The sequence below is a fragment of the Macrobrachium nipponense genome, chromosome 4, assembly GCF_015104395.2.
Source record: "Macrobrachium nipponense isolate FS-2020 chromosome 4, ASM1510439v2, whole genome shotgun sequence".
Taxonomy (NCBI): Eukaryota; Metazoa; Arthropoda; class Malacostraca; order Decapoda; family Palaemonidae; genus Macrobrachium; species Macrobrachium nipponense.
The window spans coordinates 89,429,409-89,443,754 of NC_061100.1; the positions used below are offsets into that span (position 1 = coordinate 89,429,409).

The 14,346-nt window shown below is 36.3% G+C and overlaps 1 protein-coding gene across 3 annotated transcripts in view; it reads right to left on the reverse strand.

The window, feature by feature from the left end:
- LOC135211667 (ionotropic receptor 25a-like) overlaps positions 1–14,346 on the reverse strand; it is a 65,281-nt gene that overhangs the window by 19,654 nt on the left and 31,281 nt on the right. For 2 of the 3 annotated variants that reach the window (XM_064244936.1, XM_064244934.1), the window contains 4 exons: positions 9,678–9,768; positions 9,038–9,196; positions 8,322–8,469; positions 7,409–7,626 (listed from right to left, as the gene is read on the reverse strand). In XM_064244936.1, the coding sequence (XP_064101006.1) occupies positions 7,409–7,626; positions 8,322–8,469; positions 9,038–9,196; positions 9,678–9,701 (549 nt within the window). In that variant the 5' untranslated portion in view covers positions 9,702–9,768. The remainder of the gene's footprint in view (positions 1–7,408; positions 7,627–8,321; positions 8,470–9,037; positions 9,197–9,677; positions 9,769–14,346) is intronic. The other variant, XM_064244935.1, reaches the window with a different exon arrangement.

Sequence of the window (14,346 nt, forward strand, 5' to 3'; positions counted from 1 at the left end):
TAGCATTGATTGATTATGCAGCACTCACAAAATTGACGCCTCCGCAAATCTGCTCACTTGAGGTAGTACGAAACAATGCAATGAGAATCATTGCTGGTGTCCCTACGTGGACCAGACTCTGTATACTCAGAGCAGAAACTAACCATTTCTCTCTTCAGTCTAGGATTGATTAAAGAAATACTCTGATCATTTTTCAAAACTCTGAAAATTGGCAGAGACTCCTCTCAAAAATAAAATAGCTAGAATTCTTAACCTCCATGAGGAAATAAACCCTCCCAAAAACCATATGGGAAATCTCAAGATTCAAAAGGAAGCTGCAGCAACCCAGAAGGAAACCTCTGATAACTACAATGAACCACCCCCTTGGGTCTCGCTCCCCATCAACTTCAACTTCATTCTGCTCCCAATGAATAAGGCACTCTGCACACCTAGTCAACTCAGACAACCGGCTCAAATAGCCATAAATAACACAAATGCTCCCAATATCTACTATACTATATAGTGTCTGCTGCCTTCACTCACTACACCAATGGTAGGCAAATCATTCTTAATTGGATCCCCAGTCACATAGGAATCCAAGGCAATGAGGAGGCTGATCAACTTGCAAAAAACCACTCTCCAATGTGACACCATTTGCATTTCCATTAATCAGTCCCTTAATCAAATAAAAAATACAATTTTCAGATACTGCCAAAATGAAGCACACAGTGAAATCCATCATACTTTATTCCAAGGATCAAGGTCTGCCAAATGGTATATAGAAAGTACTAAATTACAGTCTCTCCCTTTCCAGAAATACTTCCAGGGGATTAGCTGTCATCATCAACCATCTACGACATTTGCACCTGGCAAATGTTTGATCCAGAAAACAGAGCATGCAAGTACTGCAAACAGGAAGTAGCTCAACCATCAGAGCACTATCTGCTACACTACCTGGAGACTCTTCCCCTCAGGCAGAATTTCACAGAGGTCCCTTTAAACAGCACCAAAATGGTAATAAACATATTTGAAAACACTGAAACTTTCAGCTTTTCTCTGTTCTTACCCGCCTCCCAGGTAATCAAACTGCCTAAAGCACCTTTCCCACATATTCATAAAGCTCCGTTCGTGATCTCACTTAATTAAGGACTACTATATTAGCTAGTCCTGATGGCATTGCCATCGATATTATAAGCAAACATCTCATCTATCATCCTCACAATCATCACTCACCTCCTTTCCCCTTCCTGCCCTTCTATAGTGACCTCAACGAGCGGTTCATAGAACACAGCAAGAATCCTCTTTTTTTTTTTTCATCCCATTTCCCTGACTTAAATCTTATCTTTTCCTCCCCACGTCCTCATACTTACTGGGACTACTACTATAACATTTTCTCTCCCACTAATGCATTTTCATTTCCGGCCCAGCGGTTAATTAGAGCCGAATGGTTTTCTTCACATATACAGGTGTTAAATTTACAATTACAGGCTGCTGCAAAGCAAGAGCCCGTGCCAGCATAAGGCTGGCTGAATCTAATGATACGATACGAAACGATTGGCTCCTATGAAGAAAACAAACCTGCAAGGAAAGAAAAAAACCTCAATATGAGCATATATGCAAGTATACATACAGCAATGCCAAGCAAACCATCAAAAATGAGAATGATCGACATGATATTCTCAACAGCCAAACTAAAATATTGCTATACAGGAGACGTATTTAATGACGAAGTGGAAAGGGCTATAAAAGATGGCACTATCAATCTGTCACAGGTAGAAATCACCAAAATGAATTAAGAAAAATTCAAAAGCATAATGATAGGTCACCATATCTAAAACTGATAAAAAATAAGACTTATAAATGAAAAAATTAGTGATAATGCAACATAATGTGTTGAAATGGACCTTCAATAGAAGTAGAGAACTAACTGAGCGCTACAATCTAATTGACCCTGATTTAATACTCCTCAATGCTACTGGTACTACGAACAAAGCACCCATGGAAATCTATGGCTACAAAATCTATAAAAGGAATTCTTATAATGAAGAGCATGCAGGTATAGCTGTAGCAGTAAAAAAGGATCTGGACTACAAGCTTCTAGATGATTTTACAGAGGATGTCCTTGCAGTGGAAGTCAGGACAAGAAGGGGACCAGTCACCATAGGTACAACATATCTTCCTCCGAGAAGACAACTCTTCCCCAGAGAGGACATAAATAAAATACTACAGAGAAGATTGCCATCCTACCTATTTGGGGACCTAAATGCATCCCATAGCCAAATGGGCTATAACAGAAATAATGCTAATGGATACAAAGTGCAAGACCCAATAACTAGAGGAATAGCCACACACCTGGTTCGGAGTTCCCTACTTACATAAGCCAAAATTTAAGTAGACCTGACGTACTACTAGCAAACAGGCAACCCCACCTGAACGATGCACTCCAGCAAGGTGCTCTAATGTCCTCGGATCATCTACAAGTCATCCTGACCTTAGCCACAAAAGTCATTGTGATCCATACTGCACCAAGAAATTGTCCCACTGAAGCAGATTGGGAGAATTCTGAAAACCAACTGGAGCTGGAAGCCCCAGACTGAACGAACAACAAGAAATAAAAGACAAAACATACATTGACACAAATTAAAGGCCTGGTACAAAACTATTGCTAAAGCAGTTGATGACAACACCCCTTCAAGAAGCTATAGAATACTAAAAGCACCTGTGGCAAGCGATCAACTGAAACTACTTTAATGGCATTTTGAAAACCTTGAATCAGCCTCAAGACTAAATGGATGGACATGGGAGACATTCCAAAGGGCAAACAGTTATAAACTCAAATCATAGAAGAATAAAAAATTCCTCCACTATAGTCATTTGGAAAGGATCGTGAAGAGAGCAGATGATCTGTACGGACAACCATCTAAAATCTGGGAAAACATGAGCCGACTACTAGGTAAGGAAGATTATGCTCTATATACAATTGATAATAACAGGTAAATATACCAAGCTAAAGAAAAATAACAGGCATTTAGAGAATACCGGAGGAATACCTTCAGAATAACTGATGAAAAAAAACAGAAACTTTGATAGAGAACAAGATAGAGTGGTAGAAGAAGCAGTACTAAGAGAAAGAAAATATAACACCTCATCAAAGAGTAGACACCAGCAAGCTGGACCCAGATAATCCTATGACGAAGCCAATAGAATTACATGAAATAAAGTCTATCATACGAAGAGGAAAGAAAAGGAAAACCCCAGGAAAATCCATTATCAAAAAAGAATTTATGCAAAATCTATCCGGTGCTATGTTGGAAATGCATAAAGAAATGACATGAAACAATTGGCATGGGCTACTTTCCAGACGTACATAAAGAAGGGCTGATGAGATTCTTGGGAAAACCAGGAAAGGACCCAAGACAAGTCAAAAATCACCGTCCAATAACCCTTTTGGAACTCCCGGGCAAAATTGTTGAAACAATGATAAAAAAAAAAACAGGTTAGTGAGATTCCTTAACGAAAACGGGCAGATAAATAAGAACCAATATGGATTCACAAAAGGAAGAGGGACCCAGCTGGCCACGACAGTGCTATATGAAAACATAGCACTGTCACAAACAGAAGGACAAGGGTCCAATGTGGTCTCAAAGGACATTTCAAAAGCCTTTGATAATGAATGGCACAATGAGCTGAAATACAAACTGATGATCATTGTGCAGCTTCCTGGACAACAGGAAAACTTAAATTAAGATGGGGAGAATAATAGGTCCTGAATTCCCTCTACTAAGTGGAATGCCTCAGGAGAGTGTTTTAGCGCCCATCCTCTTTAACTTTTATACGAGAGATGTCACTGCCCCCGCTGCAGGTTGTCACCAAATTATATTCGCAGGTGATCACACACAAGTAATAACGTATCCAAATAAAAGAGGTAAAAATATGCTAGCCCTAAAAACAGCAAGGGAAATAGAGAAGACAAATGATTGTGAGAATAAATGGAAAATAGCTGCTAGCCAAGAAAAATTCCAACTGCTATCTGTGTGTATTAAAAAAACCGTCGGATGTAATTGTGGATGGTAGGAGGATTCCGTTTAAGAATTCCATTCAGGTCCTGGGGGTCAAATTCACCAGAACAGGGTTGAAACACCACCTGCTGAGCTGCATGAGAAGAGGGAGGTCAACAGCTAAAAAGATTAGAAGGTTTAGATCAGTCTCCACAGAAACTTACTTGATATTATACAAAGCAGTGGTAAGACCGCAGTTGGAGTACCCATCAGCAATACTAACAGCAACATGCAAAACCACAATGATGCAGTTACAAGCCATCCAAAATACAATCATAAGAAAGGCACACAAAGAATGACCACCTTACAACAACATAATAAGAGAATTGTATGAAAGAGCAACGATGGAGAGCGATTCATAGATTAGCCAATAGAACATGGGACAGAATGGCTGAGACCGGTGATAAACTCATGGAGAGGAACAGAATTCAAACTGGGGAAGGAAGAAGGGACCTGAAGACTTGGCCCACATCTCGGCAAAAGATAGAACTACCAGCTGATCCAATCTCTGAGATAAAAAAAAAACTGTATGCATAAGTGTGGAAAAAAAGTATATACATAAGTGTGTAAAAATACATGAGCGTATGTGTGTGTTGTGTGTATGGAGATGGAGATGTATGTGTATGTATGTATGTATGTATGTATGTATGTATGTGGGCATGCATAGCATCAAAAACAAAAACGTATGTAGATATATGTGCGTATGAAATTGTGTGTTTGTGTGAGTTAGTAGTAATAATAACTAATCCCACCAAATTCCTAATTCCAATATCACTAATTACAATGTATTGTTATTCCCTGACAAGAACAACTATCCTGCCCTGTATAAGTTTCATCGCAGCATTCAGTAATAAATACCTAGTCCTTATACAACAGACAGACCAGCGTAAATAAATCATATTCCACCTCTAAAATAGAGAGGCAATCTAACCATCTCATCATCGACACCTTCCGTCACTGAGGGAAAACAATCATCATCGTCTCCACCTCTTCGAGACCCTCCCACCTCGCCAAAAAATCATTCATCAAACTCACTCACAACAAAGCAAAGGGGTCTGCCCCCTTCTATTCACTACTAATACTTCAATTTATTCCTTTACTCTCAACCTGTCCCCCTAACTCCACACCCCGTACCTTCACCCCTCGCCCAATTAAATCTATCCTTTCCTATCCCCCCAAAAGTCAAGTCATCGTCAGTCTGCCTTGAGAATATCTGGTCGAAACGAGAAGAATCGTCGGCCTTCAAACTACGTATATATATTATTAAATTAGGATCGTATTAATCTATCTACGGATGATGTGCACCAGATTTGACTTACTTTGAAATAATGTTATAAATTAATCGATCTTGACTTTTCCCTATGCCTCCCATCGCGCCTTATCGCCAATCTGTTAACATTGAAAAAGCTGTTATAAGAAGACTAAAGAATTTCGATAAAATCAATGCAGCTGAAGTAGCAATCTCCTTCAATAGAATAATAAAAATAATAAAAATAATAAAAATAATAAAAATAATAAAAATAATAATAATAATAATAATAATAATAATAATAATAATAATAATAATAATAATAGAATGCCTGAAAATATATGGGGCAGAGGAAAACACCATCAGCTTCCTCAAAAATACAATGCGCAACTGGAATACAATTCTTACAAGCTCTGGAATAAGGTTAGCAGAGGTTAATATCAGGAGAGAGATCTTCCAGGGCGACTCACTGTCCCCACTACTCTTCGTAGTAGCCATGATTCCCATGACAAAAGTACTACAGAAGATGGATGCCGGGTACCAACTCAAGAAAAGACCCCATCACGGAACAACCAGAGAATCAACCATCTGATGTTCATGGACGACATCAAGCTGTATGGTAAGAACATCAAGGAAATAGATACCTTAATCCAGATTGTAAGGATTGTATCTGGGGACATCAGGATGGAGTTTGGAATAGAAAAATGCGCCTTAGTCAACATACAAAAAGGCAAAGTAACGAGAACTGAAGAAAAAAAGCTACCAGATGGGAGCAACATCAAACACATAGATGAGACGGAATACAAATATCTGGGAATAATGGAAGGAATGGATATAAAACACCAAGAGATGAAGGACACGATAAGGAAAGAATATATGCAGAGACTCGAGGCGATACTCAAGTCAAAACTCAACGCCGGAAATATAATAAAAGCCATAAACACATGGGCAGTGACAGTAATCAGATACAGCGCAGGAATAGTGGAATGGACGAAGGCAGAACTCCGCAGCATAGATCAGAAAACCAGGAAACATATGACAATACACAAACCACTACACCCAAGAGCAAATACGGACAGACTATACATAACACGAAAGGAAGGAGGGAGAGGACAAACAGAACAGAGGACTGGCACAACAAACCAATGCACGGACAGTACATGAGACAGACTAAAGAACTAGCCAGCGATGACACATGGCAATGGCTACAGAAGGGAGAGCTAAAGAAGGAAACTGAAGGAATGATAACAGCGGCACAAGATCAGGCCCTAAGAACTAGATATGTTAAAAAAAAGATAGACGAAAATAACATCTCTCCCATATGTAGGAAGTGCAATACGAAAAATGAAACCATAAACCACATAGCAAGCGAATGTCCGGCACTTGCACAGAACCAGTACAAAAAGAGGCATGATTCAGTGGCAAAAGCCCTCCACTGGAGCCTGTGCAAGAAACATCAGCTACCTTGCGGTAATAAGTGGTACGAGCACCAACCTGAGGGAGTGATAGAAAACGATCAGGCAAAGATCCTCTGGGACTATGGTATCAGAACAGATAGGGTGATACGTGCAAATAGACCAGACATGACGTGACGTTGATTGACAAAAGTCAAGAAGAAAGTATCACTTATTGATGTCGCAATACCATGGGACACCAGAGTTGAAGAGAAAGAGAGGGAAAAAATGGATAAGTATCAAGTTCTGAAAATAGAAATAAGAAGGATATGGGATATGCCAGTGGAAATTGTACCCATAATCACAGGAGCACTAGGCACGATCCCAAGATCCCTGAAAAGGAATCTAGAAAAACTAGAGGCTGAAGTAGCTCCAGGACTCCTGCAGAAGTGTGTGATCCTAGAAACGGCGCACATAGTAAGAAAAGTGATGGACTCCTAAGGAGGCAGGATGTAACCCGGAACCCCACACTATAAATACCATCCAGTCGAATTGGAGGACTGATAGGAAAAAAAAAAAAAAAAAAAAAAAAAAAAAAAAAAATATATATATATATATATATATATATATATATATATATACATATACATATACATATACATATACATATATATATATTAATAAAAATCACAAATTACATACCTGTGTTCTAGTGAAAGTCAACTCACCTGGAGCAATCGGGTGAAATGTGTGTTTCTTGAGAGCTTCCACGGAATTTTGTTCTGATGGACGAGATCCTCAAGTGAATCAACGGGTATGATGGTCCTCGGCAAGGTCAACATGGCTACAAGGATCCCGCTATAAGCAGAAATCAGGACCGTAATTGCTACAAGCCATGCAGCCGCCAGAACACGTCCTCCATGCATGCTGGGGAGCCAGGTAGAGCCTAAACGTAAAAATGTCCATTTAAACACCTAGTCTCATAATGGAATTAAAAATGAAACATCAAAACTCTGGATAGCTTTTCAGATAAGATCTCGACATAAAACAAAGGTCTAATTTAATTTATACGTAACCTTACAAAAGTTTGTATATTATAATACCGACCTACTCTCTGAAACCCCTCAATGCGTTACATACTGCTCGTGGAAGTCATCTTCACTAACAAGCAAGAGAAATATAACATTAAAAAACCAAGGCGGCCAGTTTTAAGAGGTTGTGAATTGATCTGAGTGAAACTTTTGTAGAAAACTAGGTCACAATCCATATATCTATTTTCAAATGATCCGGTTAGAGGATCATTTGAATTCGTTAAATTCTCACCGGCACAACAACTATCCTTGTACAGATGAAAAGAAGTTTCTGCATTTGCTACATTCTAGAATTATAATTTAATCTTGAAGTCTCTGAAAAATCTTTTGTAAAAGTGTTTCCCAAGTTCTGAGGATTTGTATAAACCTGCTTTTCCCCAGTCATCTTTGTGTGAATTAAAATAAGGTAAAGTGGAAATCCCTTTACGATGACTGTTTTGACTTGATCCAAATGAATGTGTACATTTCTATTGTTGATGATAAAGTCATAATATATAACTGAACGTATTCTTTGCATCTTACAATCAAAACAGAATCAGGAACACATTACCTTCTACAGTGATGGTTGTCAATGTAAACATGAAAGCTTTCGTAAAAATGTCATCACTTTGTAAGTCAACAATATTTTTCGAGATGATTTCGAAGCCCATCAGCATCATGGATGTGACAATTAGGCTGCATAATATCAGAAGCCAAACCTGAAACGTTGCAAACAGCCTAGATGAGCCAGTCTCCAAGCAAAATGGCCCTTACATAATTCCGAAAAAAGTGTATCTGAAAACGCCCTTTAATTAATAATTCCGAGGAAAAAAACTTTACTTTTAGACAAGTTACCTTTCGGGTACCAGTACCAACACAGGCACTCTTTGAAAGTTCGGAAAATCGTTTTAGTTTTTAAGTAAATCTTCTCAAAATCCTGAAAAATGTTTTAGTTTTCAAGCACCGACCTTTTCAAATTTCCATGAAAAGGTTTCAGATTCTAGACAGTGATACTTTCAGATTACCAGAAAAAACAATTCAAAAATTTAAGAATTGTTTGTTGGGATTTCGGTAGTATCCATAAATTATCTTCTCTCTCTCTCCATTTGTATGTGTAAAAAAGACGGGAGAGAGCAGGAGACTTGCGAACACTAAATTGCATACATAGTATGATCATGTATAAAATCGCACCAAATGTTTACTATGGATACGCGCATGCGCTCCAGAACATATATATTCACATTACGTGGAAAAGTTTGTGCGGGAGAAAACGGGGCAAAAACTCACTGTCAGAGGAAAGGGTTTCAGAAAACCCCCGACGTCGTTTTCGAGCTTTGGTCTCGGTAACAGGATGGTTTCAAAGTCGAACAAGATTGGGTAAGTCAGATGCACTGCGGCGTTTCGCTCAGGGTTCATACTAAATGGGCCAACGGACAGTTCTACCTCCTGGCAGAAGAAGACGGGAAAGGGTGGATTACATTCAAGGGAAATACTGCCACACTGTATGAGACACTTGCCCATACGCAAGTCTGGAAGAAGCAAGGGTCCATATATACCTGTAAATTCTTTTGAAAGTTTGTTCCCCCTCCCCCGCCACCACAAAGAGAATCTGGTTTTGGGTTATCAGTGACTTACACACACGTGTGTGTGTGTGTGTTAAACATTGAAAAACTAGTATTATAGTTTCGTGTCTTTTAAGAGAAAAATGAAATTGAATGTGAGCAAGTTAGATTACGAAGGTTAGTGGGCACAAGGAAAATTGGTAGCAGAGTAGAAAGTGCTGATTCTTACATATATATTTGGGTGTTAAAGAATGAGAAGGGGGCGAGGGTTAGACCTCAGAGCAGCAACCGAAGTACGACAGTTATCTTGTTCTAATCGTGAGCAACCTCTTGACAAATCAATTGTCAGTGCAAAACTAACGTACCGATCTGTTAAGCATTCCGATCATTCCAGTCCAGTTTCCATTTCGGTTCAGTAGTCCCCACTGCTTGTCTGGAGGTTCTACTACCACATAGCTTGGGAAGAGAGAAGCGTTATCAATAGCAGATACACTTCATTCTTAAATGGACAGAAATCTACAAATTATTTTCATATATGGTTAGACCTTGATTTTTATTACTACTGAAAACGGACAGATTAATACTATAGTCATTGTGTGGTAATATGTATATAGATGTATGTATGTGTATATGTGCCACATACACTGACATGCACTGAGCAAATTCAACCAAACTTGGAATAACCTAGCCTCTGGGAAGTTTCTTATTGGACGAGCGGGTTACTTACCTATCAATCTGGTAGGCCGGGTTCCCTCCCCACTGATGTCAATGCAGTAACCAGAGGAATTTATTTCTATTAATTAGAAATTCATTTCTCGATATAATGTGGTTTGGATCCCATAATAAGCTGTAGGTCTCGTTGCTAAGTAACCAATTGGTTCCTGGCCACATTAACATCTAATCCTTTGGGCCATCCAAAGGAGAGCTGTAAATCGGCTCAGTGGTCTGGTTAACTAAGATATACTTAACTTTTTTTTTAGCATCTGCGAAAGACTACTAAGATGCAAGACATCACTGGCACCAAGGGCGGGGTTTGAAGGGGGGGGGGGGGGGGGGGTTTGAAAGGGGTGAAAAGTAAAAATAACTTAAAACAACAGATTTGTGTCTAATTCATAGTTATTGAGGTCACTGAGATTAATAGTGACACTTCTAATGCCCTTCATGTCCAAGTTCAGCCCAATGGGAATAGGGGTGAGAAGTGGTGAAATATAAAATGTCAAAAATGCTGGGCAATGTAACTGAAGCAACTATCTTAACAGGAGAGAGAGAGAGAGAGAGAGAGAAGAGAGAGAGAGAGAGAGAGAGAGAGAGATTTTAGAGAGTTTAATCAGTTGTTCATTTCAGAATTTCTTTCGGGCAGGGTTGCCGGGTTTGGCCAACTAGTCTAATTATTTAAAAAATTAAAGAATTGTAATTGTTATAAGATAGTAGTCGATATCAGAAGACTGGCATGTGTAGATATTTCTATATATAAATACATACAGACTCACACACACACACACACACATATATATATATAATATATATATATATATATATATATATATATATATATATATATATATATATATAAATAAAGCACCCATATCTGGTTATTACACTTACCATTCATTATATTTAAAGTTAACTGAAGTTACCTCACAGCAACTAGACACTTGAACCTTCATGGCAGATAAAATACAAATGATTATTCTAAAGTGATCCCTTAAAAAGCTTATTAAGCATACAAAAAATCAGACTAAGTTCATTAAAACAAGTTTGAGGTGTTCATGTGCGATGAAGTTAAAAACGTTAAAAGTCTGAAGGAAAACAGCACAATCTATCACTGAGGTAGGAAACTACACAAGTTAAATCCTATCACTGGTGGTCAATAAATGAAACACTTATAAAAATTTAAAATAAAAAAACGTATTTTAAAATTTATAAGTGACATCCACAATCTCAGGAAAATTTACTATTACTTGAAAAAAACACCAAGTTCAATTCTTGAATTAATTATCAAACAAAATTACATATAAATTAATTAAGAAGTTAAATTGCTCATGTAAAATTCAAACTGTTAAGAAGTAATTAAGAATTGTTAAGAAATCGAAGTAAATGCAAATTAATTCACAAGTGTTAGTGTGAAATTAAACCAAATATGCAATGTTAAATTGTGAAACTTGAAAACACACAATATATAAGTGTTTCAGATTTTCCACCGAAATGTGAAAAAGCTAAAATAGTATCACACAGAATATACAGATAAAAATAGAAAAAATTCAACTCAAGGCACACAATACTGAAATGCAAAAAGGAAAAAAATTAAATCCACTAATTACACTAAGTACCTTAAGTATTACGTGCACTTAAAACTTGTAATATCACCTTACCTTCAACCTCAAAATTTTCATTTTTGCTGAAGCTTCAAAATTCGCTAAAACCACTTAAAAAGCCTCTTACATCTGTTTACATTGTATGTTCAAAATCCACAAATAACAGAATGCTATTAAGAAAGCTAACAAGAGAGAGAGAGCTTTAGCATCTCTTTACTGCACGGCTCTAAGTCTAAGAAATCCTCTCTTCGTGTGGGAAACTCTGGATCGTGACATGTACCCAAAATGGGATGACGTCATATAAGATGAAGCATTTTGGAAATTAGGCTCTGCAACAAACTTAATAAAATTCCATTTTGTTCTAAGGGGTCCACAATAATAAAAATGTTAAAAGTTCGTGTATAATTTATAAACACTACAAAAAATTTCGAACCCTTCCCTGGGTTCATTTGAGGTGAACTTGAAAACTGTATAGTATACAGAGTCGCTGAAGACTTTTTTTAAAGATTTTAATATTGGGACAAGTTCAGGTTTTCCCTCTCCTGATGCATCTTTTTGCCTTGCTTCCCCTGTCCAGGTAACCGCTGCCCCAAGGGAGTCTGGTTACGGTGCCCATTCTGCGCCTGCGGAGGTTGGACCTCCTGCAACGTTACGACAACCCGTGCGGATCTCTAACAGAAATGCAGCCAGAAGTATTAATAGTGGAGAGAGTAAGTATCCTAGTTTGAGTTAACTGCCCTCTTTCTTCATCACCTGGTTCATATTCGAGCTAACTACCGGTGTCAACAATCTTCAGCGCCTCGGTATATTTTTTTCAAGTTCACCTCAGTACATACTATTTTGTTTAGTCATTCATTTGGACTGAAGATGAACCCAGAGAAGGGTTCGAAAGCTTTCATAAAGTGTTTATTATAAATTATACACGAACTTTTAAATTTTTAATATTGTGGATCCCTTAAAACATTGTATAAACTCTTGTGATAGAATTTTTCCCAACTAAAATGCCCTTTAAAAACGAAAGGGAAAGATTATTAATAATCATTAACAGTACAAGGTTTCAGAACATAGGATTCTATTAAGATGAAAAATATGTCTTGACTATAGAAAGAAAATGGTGACGTCATTCCGAAATAATAATAACGTTATGAGATACTTGACAAAACGTTATGATCACAGGTTGTTCTAGGAGTTATATATATTACAAAGCACGATGCAATCAACACGGGTACGTACGTTCTGGACATGAATCGCTGATGTAACTTGACGAATTATTACGCAAGACAAAGCAATTACGTGAGACAGAGTCGCATTTATCTTAAGGTGATGACAGGATTTCTCACAACAATACGAAGAGTTAGCGCGCTCCAATCACTAACCTGTTGACAGATCTCTCTTCTCGTATACGGTATTCTTAACATTAATTCTAAGTTCATATCATTATGGAATCTGAACACAAAACATACGTTTCACAATAACATAATACTCAGGGGAGTTACATCTTGCAAAGGCAATAATATTAATAATAAACATTATATAATATATATATATATATATATATATATATATCATTATATATATATCCCATAACATGTATATATATACCCCGTATATATACAGAATAAATATATATATATATATATCATACATATATATATATTATATATATATATATATATATATCTACATAGTATATATTAATTGAATCACGAAAGTTTGGACAGTGTGTTAAATCCATAAAAAAAAGATATAAGCCACGAAGGGAAAATAAACAACGGTGTTTCTTGGCAAGATCTTTCAACTCGGACGTTCCGCTTTACTCAGCAGTTTATCTGGGCTGAGTAAAGGATGGTCGTAGTCGAAAGATCTTTGCAGAAACTCCGTTGTATTTTTTATTTTTCCTTTTGTGGCTTATACCTTTTTTAAAATATATATTATAATAATATATATTATATTATATATATATATATATATGTATATATTATATGAATATCTATATATATATATTATATATATTTATTTTAAATTATATTATATATATATATATATAATAATATAAATATATAATATGATGATAAATTATATATACCATATATATAACTTATATATATTATACATATATAATATATATTATACTTAATATATGTATATATATACATATATATATAAATAATACATACATACATATATATATACACATATCCATAAAACCCATGTATTTATTATATACATACATATATATATATATATATATATATATATATAAATATTATATAAATATATAATTAATTAATTATCTATATATATATATATATATATATATATATATATTATATATATATATATAGTGTATATATATAATATAAATATATATTTTATATATATACATGAGTATATATAATTGAATCACGAAAAGCTTGGACAGAGTGTTAAATCCATAAATAAAGGTATAAGCCACGAAGGAAAAAAAAATAAACAACGTTGTTTCTGCAAGATCTTTCGACTCGACGTCCTTTACTCAGCAGTTTATCTCTGAGTAAAGGACGTCGAGTCGAAAGATCTTGCAGAAAACTCCGATGTTTATTTTTTCCTTCGTGGCTTATACCTTTACACACACACACACATATATATTAGTAACTATATACTATAACTATATATACAGATTATTATACATATTATATACATCTAATATATATATATATGTAATATATCATACATTAAT